Source organism: Nematostella vectensis, chromosome 8, assembly GCF_932526225.1.
Source record: "Nematostella vectensis chromosome 8, jaNemVect1.1, whole genome shotgun sequence".
Classification (NCBI taxonomy): Eukaryota; Metazoa; Cnidaria; class Anthozoa; order Actiniaria; family Edwardsiidae; genus Nematostella; species Nematostella vectensis.
Genome location: NC_064041.1, coordinates 4,906,184 through 4,917,672, shown reverse-complemented (window position 1 = coordinate 4,917,672; position 11,489 = coordinate 4,906,184). Strand labels below are relative to the sequence as shown.

Genomic DNA, 11,489 nt, shown 5'->3' with positions numbered 1-11,489 from the left:
AATATTAATAGACACATGGGAGTCGTATTATTCTTAAGGTCACGGGAAATGATTTTTAAACGGATATTCAACTATCGAGATTATCATCTTTAGATCCATAAGCGATAGAAAAAGCCAGAAAAGGTGAGAAGAATTTGGAAAAAGGACAGTAGTTCATAAAAATAAATGATATTTTCTACGACATGCTTACTAAGGGTCACTTCTTATGAGGAGAGTTTACGAAAACAAACCTTAGATAGTGGGAGGGGGGTCTACCTCAGATAGGGGGAGGTGGGTCTACCTCAGAAAGGGGAGGGGGTCTACCTCAGGTAGGGGGAGGTGGGTCTACCTCAGGTAGGGGGAGGGGGTCTACCTCAGGTAGGGGGAGAGGGGGGTCTATGGGCGCATTGGGCGCATTTGGAGCGTACAAGGGGCGATTAAAAGATGACCAGTTGGGTATTGCGCAAGAATACGAATGTATAAGCTAGCTGTGTATATATGTAAGGGGAATTTAGCTTGTTTCAGTCTTTCAAACAGACCCTTTTTTTTCCTTTCCCGGGGTTCGGTTCTGCATTAAAGAAAGCCAGCCACGCCGCCATTTTTAAGCTTAATCGGCATTCAGTAGAATGCCGATTCACACAAAGCATCCTTTTTCATCGGCTAATTCAAGCAAGTAAGCAAGATATTTTCAACCTAATATCGTTAACAACGTATCAGTCTTCATTCGTAGATTGATATTTGGAACTTTCTTGCAAATAAACTGTTGTATTTTAAATGATAAACAATAACAAAGAGGTGGTTGATCGACATTCTTTAAGTCCCAAGCTAAAATAAGACTAGCGCGCCAAGGCATCCAGGGAAACTCAGGGTTTCAGCTGTTTAACCGTTTAACTCACATAAAAAGAACTTGGCAATGGACAGATTATCAATTGTGTGCTTTATTATTGTATAATAGGTGTAAGGATACAAATTGGCTTTTCTACAAAAATTAGATGTATTGCGCTGAACACAAATTAGTTACATATCGAGGTAACTGAAACTCAGTAATGTATACATTCGAACCTCGTTATTACGAACATCACTGGAAAGTGGGTTTGATTAGCATTTACTCTAGAGTTCTCGCCGTAGATTCAAAACACACTACTCCTATATTAGAGTTGAATCATATGATACTTAGGTATACATCCGCTGAATCTCGCTATGACGAGGAGTGATTGTGAGCAAAGTTGAAAGTAGGCTTGAATAGCATAACTCCAGGGTCTCACCGCAGAATTACAAAACCCTTCCCACCAATATCATGAGGGGATTTACCAGCATTCACCAAATGTCGTTATGGTGAGTACAGAAAGTGTGTTGGATAAGAATAACTCTTTGAGGTTCTCCCCGCAGATTTACACTAATATTACAACTAACAGATTTTCACGAGACGCGGGTAATTGTTCATGGCTTAGGTATACACCCGGATCTCGTTATCATGATCACCTTTACGAATGGGTTGGGCTAGAGTTCATAAAAACGGGTCTGGACAGAAGTGCTCAACCAACTTTGGGTGTTAAATAAAGGGGGGCGACTAATAAAACTTATGTAAATTGCAAGAGGCTATATAAGGCTTGTCAAGAATTTATCTAAAGCTAAATAAAAGGACGATATCTACTGTGCAAATTAAGAGGGTATCTCGGTATCTTGGCACGATGACTTTAAGCAGTTGACTGCGCATGCTCTTGAAGACTCTCGTCGTCAATGGTAACGACTTGGTTTGTTGCCGAGGCAACCGTGTCAAGCTTGATTTCTGATTTCTTCACAATCCTTCTGCGCATCATAAAAACGCCGATAACCGCGAGAAAGACTACAACCAGGACCCCGAGTGTACCCAGGCCCGCGCTGGTGGCCGTTGAGAAGTTAGAAACTGGGAACATAAAAATAACAACGCAGTGAACATTTTGTGAGATATCCTTAAAAGGTAAAAAAAAGGGTGCTAATTTCTAATTAATGCTGAATTCAACACGATCCAAGCATAAACATAAGCATGATGACGATAAAAAATATCCACAATGCGTGTGGTTAATGAGTGAACTTAAGCATAAGTATAAAAAAGTCATAAGGGAACAATCATGTTCGTCCTCACACTTTGTTTACGCTACACACCTATATTGATGAAGACCGTCAAAAACGTAGACTTTTGCGCGGAAGAAGCCGCAGTCAAAGACGTGACCAAAAAACGGTTTGATTTTTGTCCTCATAAACTGTCTGAGTGCTGTAGTTCATGTAAAAGTAAATGGACTGCAAACTTAAGGTACCAGTACCGTACAACACAAACTATATCGAGCGGTCTTTTATCTGTGTCTACAAGTCATGCAAGTCCTACTAAATGGACTGCAAACTTAAGGTACCAGTACCGTACAACACAAACTATATCGAGCGGTCTTTCATCTGTGTCTACAAGTCATGCAAGTCCTACTAAATGGACTGCAAACTTAAGGTACCAGTACCGTACAACACAAACTATATCGAGCGGTCTTTTATCTGTGTCTACAAGTGATTCAGTCGCCTACTTTACGTGTGTTCTACATTGTCATGTGTTGCGGCTGACGATAGGCTACCTGCATTCAAGTCACGCTCATATGAATCAATCGAGATAACGCTTTACCTTTTTGGTTCCCTGCCCCTCCTTGTCTGTTACTGGCCTTCAGTGTAAGGTACAAATCCTCAGCCTCCTCGTCCTCAGCGTTCACCTCCCTACGTCGTCTCCCATAGCAACCCTGGTGGCACCGGGAGTCGTACGACAGACGGTGACACACGATGAGGCGGCAGTGGAGGTACACCACCTGGTCCGGGTGCTGATGGACGAAGAGGAACGAGTTGATGGTGAATCGCTGGGTAGAGTCCTGCTTGTACACGTATGACATGGTATTGTCCTTAGCACACCTACAAGTAATAGTAAAAGATGTTAAAGCCTCGTCCATATTGTACATTAGCTAGAACTATGAATATTGTCTTTTGTACACCTACATACAGCTACACCTAAATACTAAAAACTCTGCTTTTTGTTCTTTGCGCGACTGATAAAAAAAGATATCAGTTAGTACTTTTTATACCATTGAATTCTTACAAGAGGATATGAATTGAGACCATGCTGTCCTAGTGGATTGGGTTATGAGTGAAAAGTACAAATCTTAGCGGGCTGAGCGGGCAATCCCTGATTCGCGGCAGAAGACATTAACGACAAGATCATCGAGCATTGCACCCTATTAATTAATTCTTAGCTTATTCAGGCCCGTACCCAGGGGGGTGCACTTTCGGTACTCAATAGACGTGCTATTATTTGTAGACAAAACTGCATCAGCTAAATCACTCTGGTATGTAGCCAAACCGACAATGAACGTCCCGTGGAGATACTGCAAAAGGATGGTCAGATTTTTATCAGAGATATCCCTTCCCACCCCACACCCCCGGAAATATTAGGTCCACTTTTTCGGATTTCGCACCCCTCCAAGAAAAATCCTTGGTACGGGCCTGTTATTGCACCATAATCTGTCAGTTCAACACATCCGACCCAATGTTTCCTTACCCTTTCTCGATGAAAGTGTAAAATGGCGACGAATAAGGTTCCTTTGTCAGGGTGGCGCGACACGAGTCGGCGAGTACGCTCAGGTTCCCAGTGGTGGATTTTACGCTGTACTGAATGTGCAGGGGCTCATCCATCACGGCAGGAACCGGGTAGTCTGCGAGCCCGCGAGGTCTCTGGTACGCATCCGAGTAAAAAAGGTCCAAGGTAAATGTAAAGTTGCCATAGGAACCTGCAGAGACATATCGTTAAATGTCATATGGCGGCAAGATTTGTTATCTGGTAGATATACGCAATTTATTGTATTCGTTGCTGTACGGTTTTTTCCTTAAACACGAAGGCGCGGTATAAAAGGGCCTAAGCCCCGCCCCCATTTTTCAAATGGAGAAAAAGTCCAACATGGCGGCCATTACCGTTACGAGCCCAGTCAATAAAGAATGCCCCCAAATCTAATGATTTGATATCCAAGGAATAAAAAAATTCCCAAATGAAAGAAAAGATATGTTTGATTTGTACTTCAAGCCTTTCTTGGCAGCGAGAAATGCATATTTGTCTTAGAATTCGTACATTTAAGGCGCGATTTCAAATCTCCCGCCTTTTCCTTCGACGCCATTTTTGGTATGTATACCTTCCCGACTCTCCTGGGGAAGGATTTGGTGAGCTTGGGCCCGGAATGACCACAGTCATTGCTTAGCAGTCTATCCTAAGGGATTATGCGTGCAATGGGGTACAAACAGAGCTACATTTTGCCATTCTTAGCGTGTTTAGAAAACATGTTTCGTGGAGCGATTTTGCCTCATTTCTTCGCACTTTTCTTGGCCGGTAGCATGATTTGTATTTCAATCAGATATTCGGGAAAATATGAAGAGGATTATACTTTGGGAAGAAGCCCCTAAAATGGGGAGAAGAGGAAATGAAGACAGGAAGAAAAAATGCATTGCAGAAAATAATTTGTTTTTGTAAGTTATGTACTGAAAAATAGCACACAAAAAAGAAGGACATTAGAATTAAACATAAGCAGCAAACATCAGGTATAAAGTCAAGATACATCATATATATATTTTATTATTCATAAGTCACTTTACAGCTGTAGTGTAAGAGGACACTGCAGTAAAACGTATTCTAGTGAAACCATTATTTCTACTTTCTTGTTGCTGCAACAGGTGTAAAACAAAAATGCAAAGTGTGCCTATCTGCTGTTGTACATCTGTTCAAGAATTAACCAAAAATCCATAAAGTGTTTTGACATTTACCTGAGCAGGAAGAAAATTTGGTGTGGTGGGCAGGTCAGGGAATGTTGAACCCCCAGTTGACTTCTACTTTGACGAGAAAGTCAATTTGTCTTTATTATCTTTTTACCAAATTTAATAGTTGATCAATACATGTTACCATGATCAGGCTTCGGCAAATGACCCCAGTTTTATAAGATATTTCAGCGGTATCCAGGGAGTGTGCAAGTGAAACTCTGATAATCTAGTGTGGTCATTACATTGGGTCCTTTCTCTGGTGCCATCCTGTTGTTAGTTAGTACCAGACTTCTTGATCCAGAACATAAAGAAAGGCTAAGGAAATTTGTCAACTTACCCTCACCCTGTCATTTATAAGTATACTAAACAGAGTACTAGGTACACCTGTTTGAATAGGGAGCATAGTGCAGTCAATTTGATTTCTAGGAAAGCACTTGGTCATTAGACCATTGTGCCCTCGTGCTAATTTATCAGATGTAGGGTTAAAAGTAGGGCTTAGTACCATCCCAATAAAATGCAAAACTTACTATTTGTCTGTACAGAACAAAGGAAGTGGTATACAATAAAAGAAAACATTTGTTTCAATATTTGTTTTTATAGTGCATAACTGGCTCACAGAAACTGTATGTAGTAACCATAGTAAGGCTTTACTCAACATAAAACAGTGCTTACAATAAAGCGAGCGAAAACAAAATGGCCGCTAGTCTAACTAACAAACTGCTGACCAAGCGCAGGCTCAGGCCACAGGAAGCCCAACAACAACAAATGTCATATCATTTTCCCCTTCTATAAAATGTAACAATGATGGGGAAATATTCAAAGTTCACCATACAGGGTGTTAACAGTCAAAGAGTCATACAGGACGCTAACAGTCCTGTGATGGCCGCCGGATCTCCCTGGTTGAGCGACGCAGTAGATTAGCAGGGCCTGACTCAACTTCTGCCACCAAATCAGGATCAGGAAGGATGGGGGCTGGTGTCTTCAAACCAGAATCAGTGGGTGGAGTCGTAGGAGTAGGAGCTGCTTGCCCTTGGAATGTACCCTCTTGACTCATCTGTGGGGCAGTGTTCTGGGGTGGGCATGGAGCGAGGTCCCTGAGAGAGACAGTTGATTCCCTTCCATCTGCATACTGGATGTGTGCATATGTAGGGTTCGCATCTTTCAGCTCAACCTGGTCGACAAGGGGGTCATTCTTGTTAGCACGCACAAATCGGCGAAACAGTACAGGACCAGGTAACTGCAGCCAGGTAGGTAGCGATGTGCCGTGCGTGGAGCGGCGTTGGAAGTTGAAGAACCTCTCATGTGGTGTTGTGTTGGTTGAAGTGCAAAGAAGAGAACGGATGGAGTGGAGAGCATCTGGAAGCATTTGTCCCCATTTAGTAACTGGTAGATTCGACGATTTGAGAGCAAGCTGTAGTGCCTTCCAGATAATACCATTGTACCGCTCGGCTTGACCATTTCCGATGGGGTGGTAGGGTGTGGTTCTGCTCGATGCAATCCCTCGTGCTGATAAATACTCTTTTAACTCTTGTGAGATGAGTGAGGCACCCCGGTCCGAGTGGATATAGCTTGGTGTGCCGCAAAGAGTAAATATCTGTTCTAAGCACTTGATAACAGTGGAGGAGTGCATGTTCGGGCACGGGAACGCAAAAGGAAAGCGTGAGTACTCATCCACCACTGTGAGGATATATGGGTTATGAGTTGAAGTAGGAAGGGGCCCCTTGAAGTCGATACTGAGCCTCTCCATGGGCTGTGTGGCCTTGATGAGGACGCTGGCCTCTGGTCGGTAGAACTGTGGCTTGAGCTCTTCACAGGTCCTACAGGCTGCACATGTTTTCTTCACCTCACCTGTAGAGTAGGGTAGGTTCTTGGACTTCACAAAGTGCAACATCCTGGTTACGCCTGGGTGGCACAGTGCTGCATGGATCTCAGCGAGGCTGTGAAAGCTCTTGTGAGTGAATCGGGAGCCACGTTATCCTTACCAGACTGTACTTCACTGTATAGCTGAATGACGCTAATTCTAGCCTCCAGTCTTGGATCGCATTGTTCTTTACTTTCGTGCGTTTCCTGTTGTCAAACATGAATGCCACGGAACGCTGATCAGTCTCCAGGGTGAAGTGACGACCTGCTAGAAAATGACGCCACTTGCGGACTGCCTCAATGATTGCCATGGCTTCCTTCTCGACTGGAGGGTAGTGTAATTCGCTCCCTTGCAGTGTCCTAGACATAAAGGCGACTGGTCGTCCGCCCTGGTTTAAGGTGGCTGAGATAGCAACCTCCGAGGCATCGCATTCCACTTCAAATGGTACACTCTCGTCGATAGAGTGAAGAGTGGCACTCTCCAATTCCTTCTTTAGTGCGTTGAAGGCATTTAGAGCTGCTGCATTCAGTGGGAACGTTGTGGCTTGTAATAGTGGCTGTATCTTGTCAGAAAAGTTCGGTATCCACTTGGCGTAGTAGGCTAGCATTCCTACAACCCTTTTGAGTGACTGTGAGCTCTGGGGAGGCGGGAACTCTTGCAGAGGGCGGAGACTTTCTTGGTCTGGTGTAATTACAATCCTGCCGACACAGTAGCCAAGTATATTGATAGATTATTTTGACTCTATGGTCTTGCTTTCGTTCAAGGTAAGGTTCCGGCGCTGCACCGCCTCTCGCAACTTTCGGACATTCTCATCATGCTCCTTCTGATTACGCCCTGTTATGTTATCTAGGTATGGGAATGTGTCCTTGAGACCTTCTTCGTCTATGAACTTGTCCATAGCCCTCTGGTAAACTGCAACACCATTAGTAACTCCGAATGGAATGCGACGAAACTGGTAAAGCCTGCCATTGGCTTCAAAACCAGTGTACTTGCGGTCGGTTTCTTTGATGGGAACATGATGGTACGCGCTCTTTAGATCGAACGTAGAGAACATTTCATAGTTGGCGAGGGTGTTGCCCATGTCATCAATACGTGGTAGTGGGTAGGCATCCAGTTCCGTATACAAGTTGATAGTCTGTGAGTAGTCGATGCAGAGGCGCTTCTTGTGACGCTGTAGTGGGTCTTTCAAGACGACAACCTGGGCCCTCCAGGGGGATGCGCTAGGCTCGATAATGCCCTCCGACAGCAAGCTGTTGACTTCCTGCTCTATGAATTCTCGATCTTCCTTCCCAAATTGCCTTGACTTGCTCGCTACGGGTTTGCAATCTGGGAGTAGGTTGGCGAATAGTGATGGTTCCTCCATCTCAGCTGCTGAAAGGGCACATGTAGGCGCCTCATGGGTGATCTTCAGGTCGGGCTGTGTGCCGCCAAATTGGATTATAACGCTGTTTTGACTACGCTGGAAGTCTAGTCCAAGTATGACATCGCTGCATAGATTCTTCAGAACACCAAGGCGAACAGAGGGATACGTGTGTTCCTTGACGGTGAGGTCTACTAGACAATGGCCAGTGACTTGGGTTGTGATAGAGCTAAGAGCCATTGATACACTCTGTACTGTTGGCTTGTTCACCTGTAGCCCGAGGCGTTGGACTACCCCTTCATTGATATAGCTCCCTGAGCTGCCAGTGTCCACAAGTGCTGTCAGTGAGTGGCCTGCAATACTGGCTTCCACAGAAGCCTGAGCTAGACTCTCAGGGCACGCGGCAGAAATCGAGCAGATGGAGGCGGCTGTTCCTTTTGCAGCCCCTTTTGACTTGCAAACTTTAGCATAGTGGCCTTCCTTTTCACAGTTATTGCAAGAGCAGTTCTTGGCAGGGCAGTCTTTGCGGTTATGCAGCGGACCGCCACAAAAGTAGCATCTCTTGGACGGCCTATACGCAGCAGCGGTGACAGGAACTTCATGGTCAGGGTTCTGAGCTTCTATCTGTTCTGGGACCGCAGAGACAGACGCTGTTTGGAGTGGTACGCTGTATGAATCCGAGTTCTTCTGTGCCAGATCAAGAGCATTCGCCTGATCAAAAGCAGTCTTTAGATCAAGCTCTCGGTTTTCCAACAGCCTCTGCCGGATGAACGGGGAGTTTAGGCCGTTTATGAAAGTCACGTATAAGCTCCTCTCGGTACTGTTCAGCTGATACGGCTTTGACATTGCAATCCTTGCTTAGTCTTCTCAGCTCTTGGAGGAATTCGGTAAGTGTCTCTCCTGTCTTCTGCTGTCGTGTAGTAAGAAGAAGAAGGTGACGGGCGAATATTTCGTTAGGTGTCTTTATAAACAGCTGTTTGAGTACTTGGATGGCTGAGTCGTACGTTGAGCAGTCTTCGATGTACTCGTATACATTATGCGAAACATAATTGATAAGGGTTCTGTAGCGATCCGGGGCCCTCGACCCACATTCAGCGATAAAGTTTTCAAACGTCTTCAGCCAGTGTTTCCATTCTTTTGCCGCTGTGGGCGAGTTTGGATCCAGGTCCAGACGGTGAGGCTTCACAGTGTCCATGTCTTATTGTTAATATGTTGAGTAAATTGTAGTAACCATAGTAAGGCTTTACTCAACATAAAACAGTGCTTACAATAAAGCGAGCGAAAACAAAATGGCCGCTAGTCTAACTAACAAACTGCTGACCAAGTGCAGGCTCAGGCCACAGGAAGCCCAACAACAACAAATGTCATATCACTGTACAAAACAAGGGAGTGGTATACAATATAAAGAAAACATTTGTTTCAATATTTTTTATAGTGCATAACTGGCTTACAGAAACAGCAGATAACCCTTTGTACAATTTATCAGCTTATATACTCACACATATATGTACACCAGACCACTGAAGGGCTACTAAAGAAATGCCTGATATCCATCTAAGTGAGATTGAGCCATAATTGAGTCTATCTTTCTACTTTTTGGATCAGAATGCACCTGTATAGTATTTTGTTTTTATCTTGCAATCAATGATGACTACAGATAATGTAGAAATAATAACTATTGAATTAGCTTTTGTTTCTATTTGCCCAAAACTGGTCTGGATCCTTAGTTTTATAAAGGGTTTACCCAAACATATGTTTTATACTTAGTTAATTATAAGTTAATTATACAAAATAGAGACATGACTTTTACTGTTTTCATTCAATGGATATCCTCCCTGTATCTACACTTGCTTTTACTGTAAGAATGAGAAGTCTTGAACTGAATGGATAAAAGAGAAAGCTTTTTGGTTTATTCAAAAGTATAATCTATAAGGCAGTTTATAAAATATGACTGGTTGCTTTATACAATTCACTAGCACATCAATCAATCTTATAGCAACAAAACATGTTTCCCCCACAAAGGAATGTTTATGATTTAAAATCACATGGAAAAAGTAATACATGTCTATGTATCTGCTTTTCCTTCAGGAATATCTTGCTGATTATTCAGATGTCACCATGACTTGCTTCTTGGGTATAGCTAGGATAAAATCATATAATTGATTAGAAATTATATAAGAGATTCGACATGCAAGTTTGGCCCCCAATTCATTTAGACAAACTGTTTAGTTAACATTACTAGAATACAAATAATGGACTGATCCCCTGAGTTCTAAAGCTATGAAAAGTAAATTTTTGGCATAAAAAGCTCACCTTTTGTCGAGGTTTGCAATCGTTGTTTTCCGATCATGCGTTTGCTCCTTTTTTGTATAAATCACTTTGGTTTCGTAGCTTTACTTCTACTGAGTTTCCTTTTTTACACATTCTATCGGACTAGAAGGTAGAGTTGGCATTTTTATACATCAGGAAGCGCTTTGAAACCTCTCCCCTCTGCATTTTGTACTCGACTTTTGCCGCCATCTTGAATTTGATCCTCACTCCACGGCGGTTGATTGACAAATGAGCCGATGCTTCAATGGAAGCACCCTTCGTGTTTAAGAACACCCCTCTGTAACAGACCTGGGAGTAATAATTTACGGGCAGGTTTTCCGTGGAAAGGTCACCATTTTGTTTCTACAGGTCGGTGGAATTTCGCACTAGACAGCCAAAAGTTAGTTTACGTTCTATTTCCGTTCGGGGAAAAGTTGTCCCACCAGGGCAGAGTGAAAAAGTACTAATGTGCCCGCGATAATGTTAAAATTCATAAGGAAATAACCAGTATGGGTGTGGCTGTTCCCCCAATGTTTTCTTAAAGAATGTCGAACAACTACTCCTTTGTTTTTGCTCATATCGAAAAATACAACAGTCTGTTCGCAAGGAAACTTCAAAATAACCATCCACAAGTCGTCTGATACTTCATAAATGACCTCGATATAACGATACCTTTTTTCGTTCCCTTTTGCCATATCGTTGTATCGAGGATTCACCGTCCCCTAGAAATGACCGATTATGTAACTCTAAAACACACGCCATTACACTGGACCCGACATTGCTGCTTCTCGTTTATGCGTGTTCTGTGTAAACGCACACGCAAAAACGTATACCGGTCACGTGACCCTTACCGTGCCACACGGGGACGGACTTCTTGATGGTATAACTCAAGCTGACGTCACCATGACGGGAGAACTTGCAGTAGAATGGCACTGATAGCGACGCGTAGCGAGTTATGACGCTTCCGCTTTTACCAAGGGGCGTCAAGGGCGAAAACGCCTGAAACCGAGATTGTCATGAACCAAGAGCAGCCAGTTATGACGCTTCCCTTAATACCACGAGTAAGAATATGTTCCGCTATCTGTGTAATGTCTCACCTTGTTCCAGTTAGTGACATGGTCCGCTGTCTGTGTAATGTCTCACCCTGTTTCCATAAGTGACATGGTC

At 43.5% G+C, this 11,489-nt stretch overlaps 1 protein-coding gene across 2 annotated transcripts in view; it reads right to left on the bottom strand.

The window, feature by feature from the left end:
- Positions 1-897: 897 nt before the first annotated feature.
- LOC5508819 (deleted in malignant brain tumors 1 protein) overlaps positions 898-11,489 on the bottom strand; it is a 31,321-nt gene continuing 20,729 nt past the window's right edge. For both annotated transcript variants that reach the window (XM_001629344.3, XM_048731392.1), the window contains 4 exons: positions 11,174-11,321; positions 3,548-3,776; positions 2,627-2,904; positions 898-1,885 (listed from right to left, as the gene is read on the bottom strand). In XM_001629344.3, coding sequence (XP_001629394.3) covers positions 1,677-1,885; positions 2,627-2,904; positions 3,548-3,776; positions 11,174-11,321 — 864 coding nt within the window. In that variant the 3' untranslated portion in view covers positions 898-1,676. The remainder of the gene's footprint in view (positions 1,886-2,626; positions 2,905-3,547; positions 3,777-11,173; positions 11,322-11,489) is intronic.